Genomic DNA, 18,095 nt, shown 5'->3' on the forward strand with positions numbered 1-18,095 from the left:
CTATTTTTTTCCTGTCCCATATGGTAATAATTTTGTATGATTGAAGTATTGTGAGCTAAATAAAACTACGCATTAACTGTAAGATACATTGCAAATACATTAAATCTTCCCTGGAGTTTTAGCAAATATTCACTTTTTCTGTGATGCATTTGGAACTAGCAAAGGGATCTACACTGGGCCATAGGATTTATAAATAGATTTGGCTTCCTCTGCAATCCTTTATGGGCAATTATTTCAGCAACGAAGATGCAGAGCCACAGATAAATAAAATAATTGCAGCTGATGGGGCTTTATTTACCATTATCACATTTCCCTGGCTGCTAAGCTCCCCGCCTCTCATCTGCTTCACTTCCCTGAGTTGATGACCAGATGAAGAGCTGTCAACTAACGCCAAGCACGGAGCACAAAAGGTGCCAAAGGCAGATTCTGTTTCCCTGATTTCCAAAGCCCTCTGGGTGTTTCCAGGGCTGGCTTGCCCTCTGGATGAAAGCAATGCAGAATTAGGAGGCTGGGACAGGGCAAAACGAGTCCTGTGAGTTCTGCAGGTTTCAAGTGATTTCCCAGGAAGGACATTTTGCTGTGACTCTCCTCCAGAAAGCACTGCTTGCAGGATGGAGATCTCTCCTTCCACAAGCAGATAGCTGGCTGTGACAGGGAAGGGTTCCCATGTCTCCTGCTGTGCAGGTATCCCGCCCAAACAGGTATTAGCTCAGTTTGGGGGATGCTGAGCACAGCTATATGTAGCAAAACCAGCTTTCCATTAAGTTGAAACGAATCAAAACCAAGCAGACAGGCCCACCCGTGCATATTACCCTCTGTGGACCTCACACCATTCAGCTATCAGAACTTCAGATTCCAGACAGAGTGAGAAATGCAGGATTAACAATATTCTTTGCAATCAAGCTTGAAATACCACTGATGCCAATTCTGTTCCCTGAAAATCAGAAATGCAGTTCAGTCCAATATAGAGAAGTAACTCCTATTGCCTCCTCCAGCACTGAAGGGATGAACTCAAGCTCCAGTTTTTCATTTGCAGCTGGGCACTTAATGCCATTTAACAATTATATGACCTGGGATTCATGAATATTGCTCGTATGAACGGACTTCTTATCTCCAGAGAAAGGAAAACGTAATTTCTGCTACTATGAAAAGCCAAGCAGCTGATATCACAGTGACAACTGGAACTCGGGATGCACTACATGGGTACCTCCTCACTTTCATCCAAGTGCACCCAGGGACCAGCTGATCTCAGAAGTAACCACCAAGATGAGGTTTCACGCTTCTCAAATTAGATTATTTTTTTAAACCCCCTTTATACCATCAGTGCTGTGACAAAGAGATGTATGGCTCTGATTTGTGAGCCTCCTCTGGTGTGCTGCCCTGAGAAGGCACAGCCAACTGTGCGAAGCCTGGATCAGAGGGGTACCCTGCAGAAAAGAGGGAGCACCAGAAACAGGCTGTGCACTCAGTGAGGTCCTACAAGGAGTCTCAGTGCTTTAAAAGCCTGACTTTTTTGTTTGCTTGCTCATTTTCAGCTCTAGGCTGCTCATTTCCATATCAAGAAATGATGCTACAAACATTTCTCTAAGTTGGTGAAAGGGGCCAATGGGACCAGATGCCAAAGCAGCTCAGAAGATTTACACTAGGCGAGCATCTGGCTCCCTGCTCACTGTTAGCAGAATGAAGACAAATGCTTGCAAACATCCTTATTCAAAATCACTAATGTGCTCGGCAACGACCGACACGAAGCAGCGCTGCCGCTGTAAGGTGTGGTGCCTGGGAACACAGATGCTGAATGTTCTAAAGCTGCTTTTTCCAGATGTGTATTTAATGCAAAGATCGGGGAGAAAATAAGATGTTGCTGCCCTTCGCATTAAGCAAAGGGAATGATTAAGACATCGTCATCTTTTGTTGTTGCACTGGTGGATGGTAGTAATTGCTTCTGTACAGGAAAGTGGCTATCCATCCCTTGTCATCCATCATCTTGCCAAGGCTGCGTAGAAGCAGTAAACTTTTGATTTAACCTCATTAGCATTCCCAGAATTACAATGTCATGCTGAAGATAGAGATAGAAATTACCTGCATCTCAGCAAATAGAGAAGAAACAAATCTCATGTAAAAAGCCAACTGCACCACTGTGATTCTTCCTACTTCTTACAGGCTCCCCAGATGTGCCCAGTTCTTGGTTTGCCATGGAGGATGGAAAACGAATAGGAATTGTGCTTAAAAGCACCAAACTTACAGATGTAGATTACAGACTCGTGGACCAACCCCTACATCTGATGACCTAAGGATTCAGAGCAGAGGCAGAGAGGGAAAGGGAAGATGCTGGAGTAGATGCTCTCTGATAGCACCTTCCCTCTGACTTGTGTCATCTGTGATCTGTCTGAACCCTTTCCAGGAATTTGGGACCCATCAGAAACATGGAGGAATTTGTTCATAATGTGGGAAACAACACGGAGGCATCTTGCATTTGCACAATATCCTTGTGCCTGAAACTCAAAGGATTTCCATGTAAACCCTGGGACAAATGCACACAAGTTGCTACTCAGGCTTGAGTTGAAGGAAGCAGGAACCAATTACTTGTCCCTTCTGGCAGTCAAATAAGATCAAGCAAAGTCTGTAGCTGTCTGAGGTCAGTCTACAGCAAAATCTGTAGTAAAGCTGGGAGTTTCTCTCAGGCCCCAGCCAGCAGCTTACCCCACGAGCTGTGCTACCCACTAGAGCCATAACTCAATGCTAGAATGTATTCCACACCATTCATTCGGAGTTACTTTACACTTTTATGGACCATCCTAGAGATAATTAATGTATCTTCTCTACAGCGGGAACAAAAGAAGGAAATGAATTTATTATTCCAGCAGCACCCTTGACACAGATATCGAGTAGCTTCATTAAACATTTTGCAACACCCAGAGCCTTTGCTAAACCATCTACAACAAGCACAGAGTCATTTTCCTTATTACAACACAAACACAGAGGTCAGGGTTTAGAACTCTTTTACATCTACTTTATGTCTTAATAACCTCTCTGATCTCAGTGGGATCTGGCCAGCCTGACGCAGGTGCAAATGAAGGCTGCCTCATCCCAGTCCTTCCCCTTTTCTCCAGATCTATTACCTTGCAGCACCACTCTCAAATGAACACATTTCACTGTCAGCACAGCCACAGCCAAATGACTAACACAGCTCTTCAATGCAAACAACAATAAATCAGTGGATCACGTTATAATTTATCAGACAAATACTATTCAGGTCTTCCCAAAACTGTTTCAAGCCATCCCCCACATGTGATCATATTCCAGAGGAGAACTGACATTAATTAAAGCTCAGACCTGCAGAATACATTTACATAAAAAAGAAACGCTGAAAACACCCTATACTTATGATGGGAGATTTAACAGAGATCAGAGTGAGTAACATTCCCGAGAAGACTAAAATACATCTGAAATTTATCTTCCAAAGCCCAGTTTGGCAGGGCAAGGTTTCCATTCACCCTACAGCCCTACATTCAGCAGCCAGGCTAGCCAACCAGCCACACCAACCTCAAGGAATACCAGAGCAAGCTTTTTTTAATGGCTTTGAAAAAGGCAATAGGCTATACAACACATCCAGACATTTTTTTTTCACTTACTTCATTGGTTTGAACAATGCTTGTCCGTAATTCTGGAACGTCATGATCAGCTTCAGTTGGGTGCCTCCTGACTTCATCGCTGTGGGAAAAAGCAAAACCCCTTTAAAATGCTACGTATGGATCTACTTACATTCAGCTTCCTTGAAATGAAAGCACATATCTTTGCTCTGTACTAGCTGAAGCACGGAGGCATCTGAGCCACCGAGCAGGGCAATCCTAACTGGATAACAGATTATTCAGTGGGTGGGGGTGCAGAGAGCAGGGGACAGCTCTGAGCTGCTGGCTGGGACTAAAAATGGACAGTACTCCCTGACACGTCTGGTCACGGTCACAACCACGATGGGCTCTGCAAGCACCCTGACTGAGGAGCAGGTATAGGAACAGCTCAGTGGAGTCCTGTTTTCTTCATCTTCAACTCCTTTTGGGCTTCCTGCTAACAAGAGGGAAGGCAGGTCGGATGGTTTCACAGACAGCTGTGGCTGGGATTATGGTCCGATGCGCAGCAGACATCTCCTTAATTAAAAGTACGAGCAGACACCAGAGCAATCTCTGATCTCTGCTGCAATTTTAATCATCGCCGCTGAGCAGTATGTAAATCCACCTCCTCTCTGCACCAAGGAGATTTATCCAAAACCACCCACTAATTTTCAGGGGACCCCACAGTGGTGCAGAGGAGAGCAGAGTTGCACAGAGGATTGCTGGCTGTGTTGGGAGGACAGGAGGACGTGGGGTGGCAGGGGCTGCAGTCCACCCCGTGCACCCGGAGTCGATGGCTCAGACACTGAATTCACACCCCAGCTGGGAGCTAATGGGAACTTAACACTGACATTCACTCATACCAGTCTGTACAATTTGAACAGTATCACATTAACAGCCAGATTATAGTGTTTTTTTAAGTCAAAGCCTTCCTCTTTTTTCAATCATGAGAGTTCCTAAAATGCATTTTACTTGATGATAAGGTTACTGAAAAAGGTAAATATATACTTTATCAAACCAGCTGCTTTTCCACCATCTCAGTCAAAACTGCTCTCAATAAATGACATGACCTACACCCTAACTGTTCAACTCACTTCTGTGTTGGGAGAGCCATGACAGTCCTATCTGTGGGGAGGAGTCAATCAAAACGCTTCCATCGCTGATCACATCATCAATCCCTTGCTATGCAGTTCTGAAAAAGCCTGAGTTCAACCTATATAACCAGTACGTTTTCTTACCCTAAGCAATGCCACTAGCTGTACTCCATTTTTAATTACCCCTCTCTGTGCCATATTACTGGTAGGTCAACAGCTCTCTTTCAACCCTTGTAATCCACGTTCTTGCAACAAAATGCTATGTAAATCTGGCCTGTGTGATTACACTTCCCTTAGAACAAAATCCCTTCTGCCTTGCTGTTTTGTTGACCCCCGCTTTCTCCTGCATTACCAGCCGATCCCAAAGGAACAAATAAATAATTAGTAAGTAAAGGGCATTAAATAACTCGCACCAAACAAGAAAAGCATGTGGTTTTCATGGATCAAACTCTCTCTTGTGCAGAGCAGGTCAGTTGATCTGCACCTGAGGGAAGGATATAGGTATTTTTTTCAACCAAGCCCAGAGCCTGAAGGCGATGAAGAGCAGCAAACGTCCATCCCAAACCACACATGCTGCTCCAGAAACACCACGGCCCAGCCATGCACTCTGGAAATGGACCCACACAGCCCATCCACCGTTCCATGGACATCCCAGCCCAGCTGCTGCCAAAGGAGCAGAGTTCACCCAGCTTTTTTAACACATAACCTGTACCTGCAACACCATTCATGTGGGATGTCTTCCGTTAGGTCAGTGATATACCTTGGAACAAAAGGGCAGAACTTTGTCCCTTCTGTCAGGTGTAACCCTTCCTAGCTCACCGATCTCAGTGCAGCTGCTTGCAAACTGATTGCAGCAAATGAAGACTGAGTGCTTTTTTCCTTAAAATTTACATAATGTGCACTTCTTGGTTGCATCTGGAATAGGCTTAGGGCTTACACCCTGGCTCCCTCTCCTCCCTGAGACATGTAAGTTGAAAACGTAGCAAATATCCTGCAAGGCCATCAGAGAAGTGGGAAGGACAGAGCCTATTTTGAGGTACAGCTTGGAAGCCAAGGCTTTGGGAAACCACAGGAATGCAAAGAGAAGAAAAAGGATGTTCCAGCATGCCTATTTCTAAGCACAAAGCATCTAATGCATTAAGCCGACTGGTTTCTCAGCAATTGAAGCCACTCGACAGATAATGATTTTGTTAGCAGCTGAACTCAACAGAGAGTGTGTCATCACCAAGAAGGGGAATGTACGAAGAAGATTAACAATTCAGCATGATTCTTCCATGAGACACAGAGGCCTGGTTTCCTGTCAGAAAGAACTGAGCTGAAGTAAGACAAAAGCATCTCTTGGTCTTTTGCGATCCATCGTATTGTATTGCCTTAATTGGTTGCAATAGTAGCTTCGAACCATTAGTTTGGCTGGGATGCTGTCCCACTGCTGCTGCCAGGAGAAAACTTTGGGCTCTTCCAAACCAGAGGGTGACACTGATGGGAACTGCGTTGCATGGGGCCTTGAGACAAAGTGTGCCAGCAGCCACAGGCACTGTGGCCAATGCCACAAGAGCTCCTCATTGGCTTCCCTCCATGTTCTCAAGGCTCCCAGATATTCCCCCTCCAGCTAGTCACTGGACAGGCCAGAGGTGATCCAGAGATACCCACCAAGTCCAACACCTAGTGTTCCTTCCCTAAAGAGAGGGAAACACGTGGTGCTGAGCCCAGACCATCCTGCTGAACTCAGAGAGATCCTTCACGCATCTCTAAATATTAAAGTTGAAGGGGGAGTGGAGCCTGAGGCAGGTGCCCAACTCATGGGGGTGGCAATGCTGGAGAAGAGCAGGTCTCACTGGAGATCACTCACTCACACTTCGAGGCCTGATTGCCTTCCGTGTCCCTTACTGTTACAGTTGAGTACTGGCTTTCCTCTCCTTTTCTGAGCTGTATTCCTCTCCTGCTCTAACCTCAGTTACATATATCCCTTTTGCCATCTCAGGCAAACAGCGGTAGCCACGTCATCTTCCAGGACCTTATCCTGGACAAACATTGTTCGCTTATCTGGAGATGTCCTTGTGCTGTCACCTACTGCCCGCAAGAACATTTCTGAAGAATTTATAATTCCCTGGAGCAGAATACACAATTTTTCAAGAAATTGGAAGAGCTACGCCATTGCAATCTGTCTTCTCTATGATCAGCAGGCTTATATAATTTTTAAAAGGTCTCACAATGTCATGCTGTTCTGATTCCAAAGGCAGCCTCTAGTCAAACTCTGACTTCATGTTTGTTATTTTTTTTTAAGGTTTCTGAAGATGCTGTAACATTGAGAGCTGCTCTGGAAAAGGAATACCTCAAATTCCCTCTTCTATAGCTTCTGAACATACTGGCACAGTATTCAAACTAAATCCCAGTAGGACCACTGCTATTTTACCTCCAGGCAGTTCAAAATCTTCCTTTTCACACAAAGTAGAAAGAAAGGGAATGCACCATTAAACTTTCCTCTTAACCCAGGGTGAGATCTTTTAGGTGTGATTAGAAATCTTCCTAACTTTATGAGGCTTTGCACAAAATCCCCTGAGATATCCTTTTCCTGGAGGGTCCGAGGGAATAAGGACCAAGCACCAGTGAAATCAGAGAGATTCTTTCTGTTTTTTTCTGATGGACTTTGAACCAAGCCTCTAAAAATCCCTTCAGTATTTGCACCTAATGAGTTTTTTGACGTAGCCACATACCGTGTCTGCTACTTCCCCCATCCTGTCCTCTCCTACTCCTTCTGAAAACTCATCAATACTAGACTTCCCAATAAATTCCCCTCCCAATCCACAGATACTACCAGTGTAAAAGATGCACTACCCATCAACTTTCAAGCCTGTTTTTACACCTGTATGCTGCATGGTTTCTATCTCCTTCTTCTAAATCCCCTGGTACTCACTGAGTAGAGATCCAATGATGCCCAACATGATTTGACCCAAAAGGACTTGGAATTGATTTGGTTTTCCAGCTCCTCACTTTTGCTGTATGATAAATCTTACCTCTAGCCTATATGGCCTCCTGATGGAAAGCAAGAGCTCCAAAAGAAGCTCTGAATGCTTTGTTTTTGTTATTTATGCAATATTAATGCATGAGCAGCAAGATCCAGTCAAAGCCTGGGATGTGCAAATGCCTGAAATAGATGTTCAGATCCATTTTGGATCCCTATTTTACAGATCAAGCTTAAATCTAGCATGAACACGTTGACTGTTCTAGTGGGAGGTGTCCCTGCCTATAGGAGGGGGTTGGAAGTAGATAATCTTAAATGTCCCTTCCAACCCAAAGCATTCTGTGATTCTGTAGCTTCCACGAGCAATACTCTGCCCTGGGCTAAAGACATGGCCCCATACAAGCTGTGAAGAACGGATTTCAAAGCGAGTTCAAACCATCATCATCTCTCAATTTGTTCCTGCTCAGTCAATTTTGCTAACTTGTTTTTAAAGACCTTTCTCGCTTTAGTCAAGATAGTAAGGACTTCTGATAGGGAAGAGATCTGTGAACCGTTCAGCGGCTTTGTTGTACACTTTAAGTCCTCTCTTTTCATCCGGAATTGTACATTTAATCAATCTGTTGACTCTTGGCTGATTCACTGCTTCCTTATACAGTAAATCAATGGTGCTACATTGCATTACATTTCCAGCAGCACTTTTCCCTTTCCTTTGATGAGATTTTTATAATTTCCTTCAGCACCAGAATTTAGGTTTAATATTTATTGCCTACCTTTCTCCTTACTTTTCTTTTTTTTTTATCCTGAGTTGAAGCAGAGTCCGCCTTGCTTATAACTGCAGCATTCCTTCGCTGCATGAGTAACCTCATGTGCTTACTTCCTAATTTCTGCCTGCACAAACTGAAGCTGCTGCCGGTTCAGAACTGAACTCAGTCAGGTACGGTCCCAAATCTTTCCAATCAGAGAATGTACAGAATCAAAAACTAACACCCACCTCACTCAACCCAGCGACCACCAAAGCCAGTTCTGTCCCACGGCACAGCCCTCTGGGACAGCAACACGTGAGAGATGAAGATCTGCAGTGCACCATGCCATACTTGTTGTTAAACTGCTGACGGTGCTGCACACTTACACACAGACGTTTTGTAAATGTGCAATAGCTAACTATGGTTATTGATGCGTGCAGTAAACAGTTATGAAAGGCAGAGGAAGCGTGCGCTGCCTGCACGTGTGCTTCCTCTAACAACTGGGTTTCAGCACTCAATGGAAAACAATTCTCTCCAGGCTCCTATTTATGGCAGGGGGAAATTTTCACTGAATTAAATCAAATTAAGAGCTTTCTGCTGCTCAAAATGAACAGGAACTATATATATTGATGCGGGGCACAGAACGCATCCTCAGCTTCAAAGCCCTGCGTAACCTTGTCCTTTTCAAGGCCAGCTCTAGGTGTCACTGTGGGAGCTGAATGCGATGCTCCTTCCCATCCGTGGTTCTGTTCCATTTCAACTTTAACATCAAGAAAATGTCACCTTGGTGCTCCCTGCTCTCGGGAATTGCTTCTGTCACCGTTTTCCTTTTGAAACAATGCCGTGCATTACGGAGTTGTGTGAGTGGTGCAGATAGATGGGGTCAACCCGGTCACCACACCACCATAAATAATGCGAGCAGAGCAGGGAAATCACAACGTGGGTAAGAAAGCTGTTTAGCTGCCGTTTGGATCTAATTACTGGAGGTATCAAAAACCCACACGGCACATCACCTAATTCTATTAGAGCCACAGCAAATCTGAACGCTGGGAAAAGAGTGGATGGAGCAATATCCCATTTCATCTAATGTAAGCCCGCGTATTTAATTGTCCTGCTTACAGAAAGAAGCCTGAAGATTGGGTGCTTCGAAAAGTCCCATTTATTTTTTGCTTCTAACCTAGAATCTTTGCCACTGCCTTAAAAGAAAATGAACGGAGAGCAAAGGGGATAAAGAAAAACACAGTCAAACTGGAAAGTAAGCAGGAATATTCAAAAGACTGTAAAAGTCCTATAAGTGTCCTTTGGTCAAATATATTACTCTTTATTAATCAGCTTACATGCTTTTGAATCCCTGCTGTGGCTCTGCAGTAAAGCTGAAAAATGGCAGATGTTATTTTAAAACATATTTTTAAACATCCAAAGAATTTGTGATGGGAAATAAAAGATGGATTAAAAAACGTATATTACCAAGATGCTCTTCTTGCTTTGCAACCCGACCGAGGGCCCCTGAAGCCCCACAGAGCTACCAGCTACATTCCTATCTGGCTTCTTGAGCTGGGCAGGAGTCCTTTCCCACCCCCGAGCTGGGATTTCTGTCCAGGAATCACTCTCTGTCAGTTCCCACAGTGACTGATACCTATATCAAATGTACTTCATACTTCAGCTTATGGAAATAATACTGAATCGTTGATAGAAACCACAGCTCCGTGCTTTCATGTTAAGGGCACAAGAGGCCCTAACTTGTTCAAACATTAGCAAAGAGACAATCCCGTAGGAAATGGCTGTTAATCATCAGTCCTCCTCTGCGGGCTCTGGCCCTTTCCCCACATTGATCTCAAAGCTCTACCAAAACCATAATTAATGAAAACCTCATGACACATCTATACGACACATTAGGTGAAATCATAGCCTCAGGAAAGCCAATGACAAAACTTCCACTTACGTCACCACAGTCAGGGTTTCACTCCTATATTTTATTGTAACAATGCTGCTGCTAGGTTAACTGAAGCATAGAGAGGTTAAGCAACATGCCCAGAAGCACACACTGAGCAAAGAGTGAGTACTAAGCTATTATTTCTCCTTCCCATCTCCCTTCTTGAGCATCCCTACATCAGCCTTAACCATCTCACTGCTCTGCAGGAGGGACACCCAGCAGCCACGCAGTCCAAACCATGGCTGGGGCTGATGTGTTTTGTGTGAGCCTCAGTAGCTGAGCCAGAAGGTGGCTTGGCTGAGCATCCCAAGTGCAAGGACCTGGGCACAGACACTCAGTGCAGAGGGCAAGGAAGGGCAGAGCACCTCTTCCTCCCCTCCCTTAAGGGATGTGCTCGCAGAGCAATGCCAATGCTGGAAAAAGCAGGCATGGACCCTGCTCACACATCATTACTACTGCAGGCTACGTGCATGTGGGGCAAAGCACGGGCACTGCCACCTCTGAGCCAGAGATGGGAAAACTCACGGCTTCACCACCACACCTGTGCTCCTTAATTAATCATCCCAGTCCAGAGCTGCAGGGACAGAGAACCCAACACTCGTCAACAAACGAGCCCGCATTTGTCCTCTTTCTTGAGCCCAGGTGTCCCCCGGCCCCTGCAGCACTCAGCCCACCCCCGATGAGCAAAGAGCTCTCATTTCTCCTCTCATTTCTCCTCAGCAGCCGCTGGGATTCACGTGGTGGAAATATCGACCGTGGGCCTTCTGGGTGCTATTCTTGCAGGGCCTGTTTCCTGCTGAAGCCAGGGGAATTTCTGCCTTGCGGGGTTAAGGACCTGGTGACTTCATCCCACAGCGGCACCGTGCAATCAGCACTTCTACAGAGCTGCTATTTCATGCCTCCCAAACAGACTTAGCAACTTTGTGGTCAGCACAAGGCGCTCCATTTGCTCGGAGGCCGGCGGTTGTGCAGCTCTCCCCCCGCACCCACGGGCTGTGCATTTGTTCAGCAATGCAGGGCTTTCATTCAGGCCGTGGGTTTTTCTTTTTGCTCCCTCTGCAGCTAAAGCAGCTAAATCCGAAGAGACACATGCTGTCATTAAACAGCCCCAGAGGGAAAAAGTAAGACAAAAAAAACCCAACAGACTCTGTCACCTTGTTTAACCAGAGCCAAAGGCTGACAGGGCCACAGCCCTGGGTGGGTTTCCAAGTGGAACAACCAGAGCTGAGCTGTGGCCGGGGGGTGCAGCCCCTCTGAACCCCCACACCTGATGCTCCCTGCATGGCTGTGGCTCTGTGCTGCCCTCCTCCCTCCAGTCACAGCCTTAAATAATGACCAGCAGACAGCAGACACTTTGTTCAGGCAGGATGCTATCTGCTTTTGGCTGTGAATTTTTCATTAACCTTTTCTTCTTCTTTTTTAAATAGGGCTCTTACAGCCTGATAACCGGAGGACATCAGAAATGAATGGGGCTTGCCTTGCTGGCAGACTTTTCAATTATTCAGTTAATACAGAGCTAGCAAGATCTCCTTATGCTTAACAAGGAAAACAAGCACAGGACTCAAGAAGCAATGCTGTAGGCACACCCGTGAGAAGCCGTGCAAAACAGCCATTCATACTCAAACAGCAGCAAGATCTGAACTACAAGCAAATCATCCTAAAATCCATTAGTGACCAAACATACCAACACTGGTGATCTTCTGGGAGACCAGGTCCTGTAGTAAAGCCTCGATTGCGGGGTTATGTCTGGAATACAACTCGTACCGGTTGATGCCAATGTGGAATTTTAACCAGTTCGGGTAGGAGTCTACGGAGGTTTCTCCAGTTGGCAAAAACTCTTCGTTCTCTTCGTTATGCCTACCACCAAAAACAAGGGGAAAAGAAAACAAAGAAAGGAAAACCATAAATGAGGAGAAAGAAATAATGTCACAAGAAGTGGGGCTGCAGAGGGAGAGCCCTGGGTGGGGGGAAGGCCCAGCACACCCCAGCCCTCTCCCACCCAAGCAGTGCAGCCAGATTGGCACCTCCACTCTTCACGCCTGATTTAAATCCCATAAAAGTCAGGAGGAAAACTGACAGTGACATAACCGAGCACAAGTGGAGGCCCTCATACAGCCGAAACTTGGAGCTGCAGGCTTTATGTTGTGTTGGACCCAAAGAAAAGCATCATCCTCAACTTTTATTTAACAGAGCCGGGGCTGGAAGTTGGCGCAGGAGGAACCTGAGCTCTCGGACCCAACCTTCCCACTCCTTCCTTTTAATCGTAGGGAAGGAGAAGAAAGCAGCTGCTGGAGAGTAACTCTGGGTGGGTCCTCAGTGCACCATACCCATACGGAGCAGGGATGTTAGGATGACAGGGGAGTGCTACATTTCACGTTGGCTCGGGGAACTTGGGAGGAAAACACACAGCAGAGTGGTGCTGTGGCCATCGGGGACAGCTTCACCCTTCACCTGTCGGACACAGCCACAATTCTCCCACACAAAAGTGTATTTATTTATCCTCTTCATGTCTGAACACTCAGATCCTGCTGGCTGCTCTGGGGTTTCACAGAGCTTTTGCACGGTACAATGCAGCTCTTTAAACACTACAGTGTCAGCATGTTGGGAAGAGGGTGCTGTTGGATTAGACAAGCCTTTGGATTTCTCACTCATTGAGATTTCCCAGCGTTTCTCACCAGCCAACAAACAGTCCACAGAGGCAATGGAGTGCTCTGAAGGCTGGAGAGCAGCGGAGGTGCCAGGGCACAGGGAATTAATTGAGGATGAAAATTGGAGCGCTGATCAAAGCCCAAAGGCAGAACTTTGTGACTTTGGAGAGCAGTGGGGCTGATGGTGGTGGTGGGACGCACGGCTCAGCCCCTGCAAATGAGAAGGAGTGGGGCAGCAGGGGTCGCGGTGTGCCTAACCTCGGCCTCGCACTGCTTTTCTGCCAGCATCTGCCTCGGGCAGCATCCCGGGGACCCTCTGCTCCCAGGGCTGCCGCGTTACGTCCCGCATTTCAGTGCAAATTTGGAAGGCAAACAAGCAGTGACGCCCGCAAGACGTGCTTCTGCTCCCATTCTCACACCCCCAACGCCCACATCTCTCCCTCTAACCCCGAGCCGCGACCCCGATTCTCGGAAACACCCCCCGCAAAAAGGCAGCGCGGCAGGGCAGCACCCCCATCCCTCCCCCCAACCCCCCCCCCCGATCCTCACCACTCGCTCTGCTCGGCCGCCCGCGGGTTGAACCTGATGTCGCTGTTGACATTGAAGAGGAGGTCGCCGTCGGCCAGCGGGGGCAGGGCGGAGCGGTACAGCGGGTGCTGGAAGAGGGCGGCCAGCGGCGCGGCGTGGGCCGGGGGCGGCGGGCGCGGGGCTCCGGGCGCGATGAGGCGCCGAGGCCGCCCCGCCGCAGCCCCTCCATCCCCGCCCGCCGCCGCTTCCCCGCCGCCTCCCGCCGCTCTCTCCGCCGCCTCCCGCGATTGCGAGGAGAGGTTGGAGGCCGGCTCGGCGCTGAAGTCCTGCAGGATCCGCAGCGTGTGCTTGCTGGGCCAGCGCGGGGCGGCGCGGGGCGGTGCGGCGGGCGGAGGGCAGGAGCAGCCCGGGCGGCCCTCGGCACCGCGGCGCTCCAGGCGAGGCAGCAGGTCGATCATGATGTGCATGGTGCAGGCGACGAGGAACACCATGAGGATCAGCACCCGGAACTTGCGGACCAGGAGCATTTTCATGGCCGGGAGCGGTGGATGAATTTAGCGGGGGAGGGAGGGAGGGGAGGCGGCGGGGTCGGCCGGGAGCGGGCGAGGGTCTTCCGACCCCCCCGGGGCTCGGGGTCTGTCCTCGAGGGTCGGGCAGCGAGCGATCAAGTCAATAAAGTTATCTCCATAGGCGCCGCGACGGAAACAGGCTAAAAGCGATAGGTCCTCATTTCTCAGTATCATCAAGAACTTGGGAGGGGGAAGGGGGGAGGTGGGGGGGAAAAAAAAAAAAATCGGGGGAAAAAAATAATAATCAGAAAAAAAAAAAAAGGAGCCTTTAAAATCGATAGGAAAACAAAGCCAGCGGCACTGCAATATCTAAAGCCATCTGTTCGCGATTTCTCTCGCTTTTTATTACGGGGATCACAACAAATAGCGAGAGCCGGTTCTTGAGGAGAAACCGGCGTCTGACGCTGGCCGCGATTAAATCATAATCGTTCAAAAAGCGACGGCGAGGAGGGGGGGAAGAAGAATCTTAAGAAAACCTGTACGGAAAGGCGACAGAAGGAAAAAAATCATCCATAACGTTTGGCAGTGCAGGAAACGCTGACTCCTTCCTTTGAATCTGCCCAGTGATGCAGCAGAAGCGCTCTCCGCTCGCTCCCTCTCTTCTGTGAGACCGCTTAAGAACATTGGCTGCAAAATCATTTTCCCCGAGCGGTTCCAGCTCCTTCATCCATCGCTTTGTCCAACGCTCGGGAGAGATGAATGCGCTCAGCTGAGATCGAGCCGGGGCGGCTGCTGTATCCGAGCCGGGCTTTGCCTTTGGCGTGGGTTGGTTGTTTTTGGCTGCAAAACTGTCGGATGGCACAACTGCAACATAAAGGTTAAATATGGCACAGGAAAAAAAAAAAAAGGAAGAGGGGGGGGGAGGGAGGGGGAGGATTAGAGGAAAGAAACTAATAGAATTCGGTAGCGGTTCTTTATGGCAAAGAGGTCCCGTCTTTGATCTCTGCTGGGTCCTACAGATCTGCCTTTAGAGAAAGGAAGAGACGAAGGGAGGGGGGGGAGAGAAGGGGAGAGGGGGGGAGAGCTCTTTGGCAGGTGCAGAGTGAAAACCTCTTTCAGCCACACTGGGTACTGGGGACGGGTTGGACTAGTAGCTCTGCAGCTCCAGCTTCCAGTGGGTGTGTTAAATATTATGAGCGAGCCATGATTCCTGCCTTCCTCACGTCACAGTTAGGAGATTGGCTAAATAAACGCTACAGTGATAGTAACAGGAAAACCTCAACCAAAAGTGTTTTTTTTTTCCTCCTCCTCTCCTCCCTCCTTCCCACCCCCCCCCCCCCCTTCATTCTGCTGCAGCTCCAACTGGAGCAAGGAGAGGGCGTCTCTTCCACGAAGGTTTGCAAAATAACGTTTAAAAAATAAAAGATCATCACAATCAAGCGGCGGAGGAGAGGGGAATCTGCAGTAGCGTTGTAAAGTGCTGCACGGGCTCCGTGCCGGGCTGGGAGCGGAGATTCTGCTCCGTCATTGCCGGGGCTGCAGGGAGGGCACGGCTCCCCTCGCGTCCAGCCCCTCGCCGTGGCAAGGTCAGGACGGAAAGCCGTGCTCGGCTTCCTGCAGACGAGCAGTCTTTATTTTTTAATCCCGGATCCCGTGGGTTGTGATAATCCCGGGGTAATCTGCGGCTGCTGGTGCTGCGCCCAGCGGGTGGTGGTGGTGGGCGCTGGAGGAGGGGATGGGGCACTGCGGTGGTGGTGGTGGGGGGGCTGGTCAGGTGTGCTCAGGGCTGCTGACTGCTGTGTGCTACCAGGCTGATGTGCTCGGGGTCCTGAGCGAGGCTCGATAATCAGAGCTATAGCAGGAAGGGTAGCGGCACACACTCCTTCCCCAGCCGCCTTCGTGTAGACTCCTCTCAAAGCTGATTGTGATGGCTCCTTTTTCCCAGGATTAACTAATATTGCCCCCTTCAGAAGTATTTTTTACCCCTGGATCCATCCAGTGCTGTTCCCTCACTGGGAGCTCCTACAGAGCCCACCGTGCTCCCCTGGAGCACATCCACGTGCTTAACAGCATCACTGTGCTCTGCACGAGGGAACTCACAGCTTCTCTAAGGGGCAAAAAAAAAAAGTGACCAAGAATATGACAGGGCCACATCCTATGGGCTTAATGCGTGCCTTCTTGAGGAGCAAGACCCACTTGGTGTCTTGGGGGACATTTTGGTACCAAGGTTCAGATGCAGCACACTGATTCCCATTGTGTCACACGGGACCCTTCAATACCAATACACTGGTATGGTTGGCAGAGTTTGGGCTGTAAGTTAACTGCCTTTCCATGCAGCAAGCTGAAACCCAGCTTATTTTAACCTACTTCAGGAAGTTCCAATTCTCATCCCACCAGGAAAAACACATTGCTTTGTTTCAACCGAGGAACCCACCTCTACTGAGTGTGACATGCAAGGAGGGGTTCAGAAGGAATTACTTGGAAAAGCATTTGGTTGTGATTTTCTACCTACCTCTGGCCATAGCCTTTCTCCTGCTCAGCTTGGTGCGCCGTCCTCCAGGCCACCAGCTGGGCTGCATTAACCATCAAGCCCAGGGAGACAAAAAGCAGGCAGCTGGGAGCTGGCACCTGTGTCCTGGGGAGGGCAGCGATGGAGGAGAGCAGGCAGTGCTCCAGGGGAGGTGAGTGCAAGCAGTGCTTCAACTGCGTTCCCTTTTACTGTGGTTTTTCTCAGGCTTTCTGAGTGAGTTGCTTCTAACTCTTTGTGGGTCCCTGTAAGGTTGGGGAGTGCAGTGTGTTATCAGCTTCGGTATGGCACAATAGGGCTTAGAGAGTACAGGCTGTACCTGCTGGGATTCTTGGCTTCCCCTCAGGCCAGAGGGGAAGCCCTTAGCAGGCACCAGGGAGGTAGAAAAAGACTGAACTGTGTGAAGTTGTCTGAATGCATGTGATATTTTGCAGAAACATATCCTGACTGCGTGTTGGAGACTTACATAATGTGAGATCAGCTTTGATGTATAACACAGAGAATTAAGTGTAACTAATTACATGGCTTTTGGAAGGTGAAAGGGAAGAGAGGTATCATGCACAGGCAACTGATTCCTTGAAACTGCTTGTTGTTGTCCTCACCAGAATGAGCTTTTGTGAATACTGGATATTAAATATGATTTTATCTAAATCTTACCTACTTAGTGACTGAATCCCTCCCTGGACTTCTCGTTCTTTTTGTTCCTTCCAAGCAGTGCAGATCTGTGTGGGGATGGGAGGCTGCTGGGTGGGTGTATGGCATTCTCTCTGCAACTGCTCTTTGTGGATGGGTTTCTCCAGCTCTGAAGTTCCCAGGAGATGTGCATAAAGGAGAGCTGCTTAATTCTTTATTCTTTTTTCAATTGCTTTGGTGGCTTTCAGAAAAACGAAGTCTCTTTTGCAAGATGTACTCCTCTTTGAGCAACTCTTTTTATAGTGTAGACAACACCCATATGCTAGTCAAGTCAAGGTGTTGAAATGCTGAGCAACGCCAGCTGGAAAGTCTCCTCTGAGGGTTTGCAGTGGAGTTAGGACTCCATTCACCTGCAGCTAATTGCTTTTAAGAGACACTTTTGCTTCTGGTCCTGGACTTCCTGGCTTCCTGGAAGCATTGGGTAATGCTATGCACTGGTTAACTTGGGCTGCCTCCTGGAGTTCCCTGTTCCCATTGTCAGTCAGTGGGTGTTTTTCCTTACATTTTTCTCAGTATTTTTCCTGCTTTGGACTTTCCCAGCAGGGATGAGCAGATCCTGTTACCAGGATCAAATCTGTCTTTGGTCTTCTTAGTCAGTGCAGTAAGACAAACTTAGAATTACCTGATTTTTTTTTTTCCTTCTTGGTTTCTTGATTTTTGGTATCTAGAAATGCTTTGTTTCACGTGTGACATGGATGGGGGAAGGTGCATGGGCATCTAAGGTGAACACTAGGGGAGGGTGAATATATGGCTTTGCTTCAGAGTAAAGGGCACTGTGTAATTCCTACTGCTGTATTCCCTTAATCTTCCATCCTCTATCCTGAAAGCTGTTAATGATTGGGATCAGTAT

The 18,095-nt window shown here is 48.0% G+C and overlaps 1 protein-coding gene and 1 long non-coding RNA gene across 2 annotated transcripts in view; both read right to left on the reverse strand.

Moving 5' to 3' along the window:
• FAM20C (FAM20C golgi associated secretory pathway kinase) overlaps positions 1 to 14,096 on the reverse strand; it is a 52,495-nt gene extending 38,399 nt beyond the window's left edge. Inside the window, exons 1-3 of the mRNA XM_065732963.1 lie at positions 13,538 to 14,096; positions 12,025 to 12,197; positions 3,633 to 3,711 (exon numbers count right to left, since the gene is read on the reverse strand). Coding sequence (XP_065589035.1) covers positions 3,633 to 3,711; positions 12,025 to 12,197; positions 13,538 to 14,049 — 764 coding nt within the window. The 5' untranslated portion in view covers positions 14,050 to 14,096. The remainder of the gene's footprint in view (positions 1 to 3,632; positions 3,712 to 12,024; positions 12,198 to 13,537) is intronic.
• A 305-nt stretch (positions 14,097 to 14,401) lies between these two features.
• Positions 14,402 to 15,288, reverse strand: LOC136046480 (uncharacterized). Its single transcript, XR_010621985.1, has 2 exons — positions 15,136 to 15,288; positions 14,402 to 14,889 (listed from the first exon to the last, which is right to left on the reverse strand). It is a non-coding gene; the product is annotated as an uncharacterized LOC136046480 (long non-coding RNA).
• Positions 15,289 to 18,095: the final 2,807 nt, after the last annotated feature.

Source organism: Cyrtonyx montezumae, unplaced genomic scaffold (assembly GCF_038088225.1).
Source record: "Cyrtonyx montezumae isolate F1298 unplaced genomic scaffold, pur_monq_1.0 scaffold_16, whole genome shotgun sequence".
NCBI lineage: Eukaryota > Metazoa > Chordata > Aves > Galliformes > Odontophoridae > Cyrtonyx > Cyrtonyx montezumae.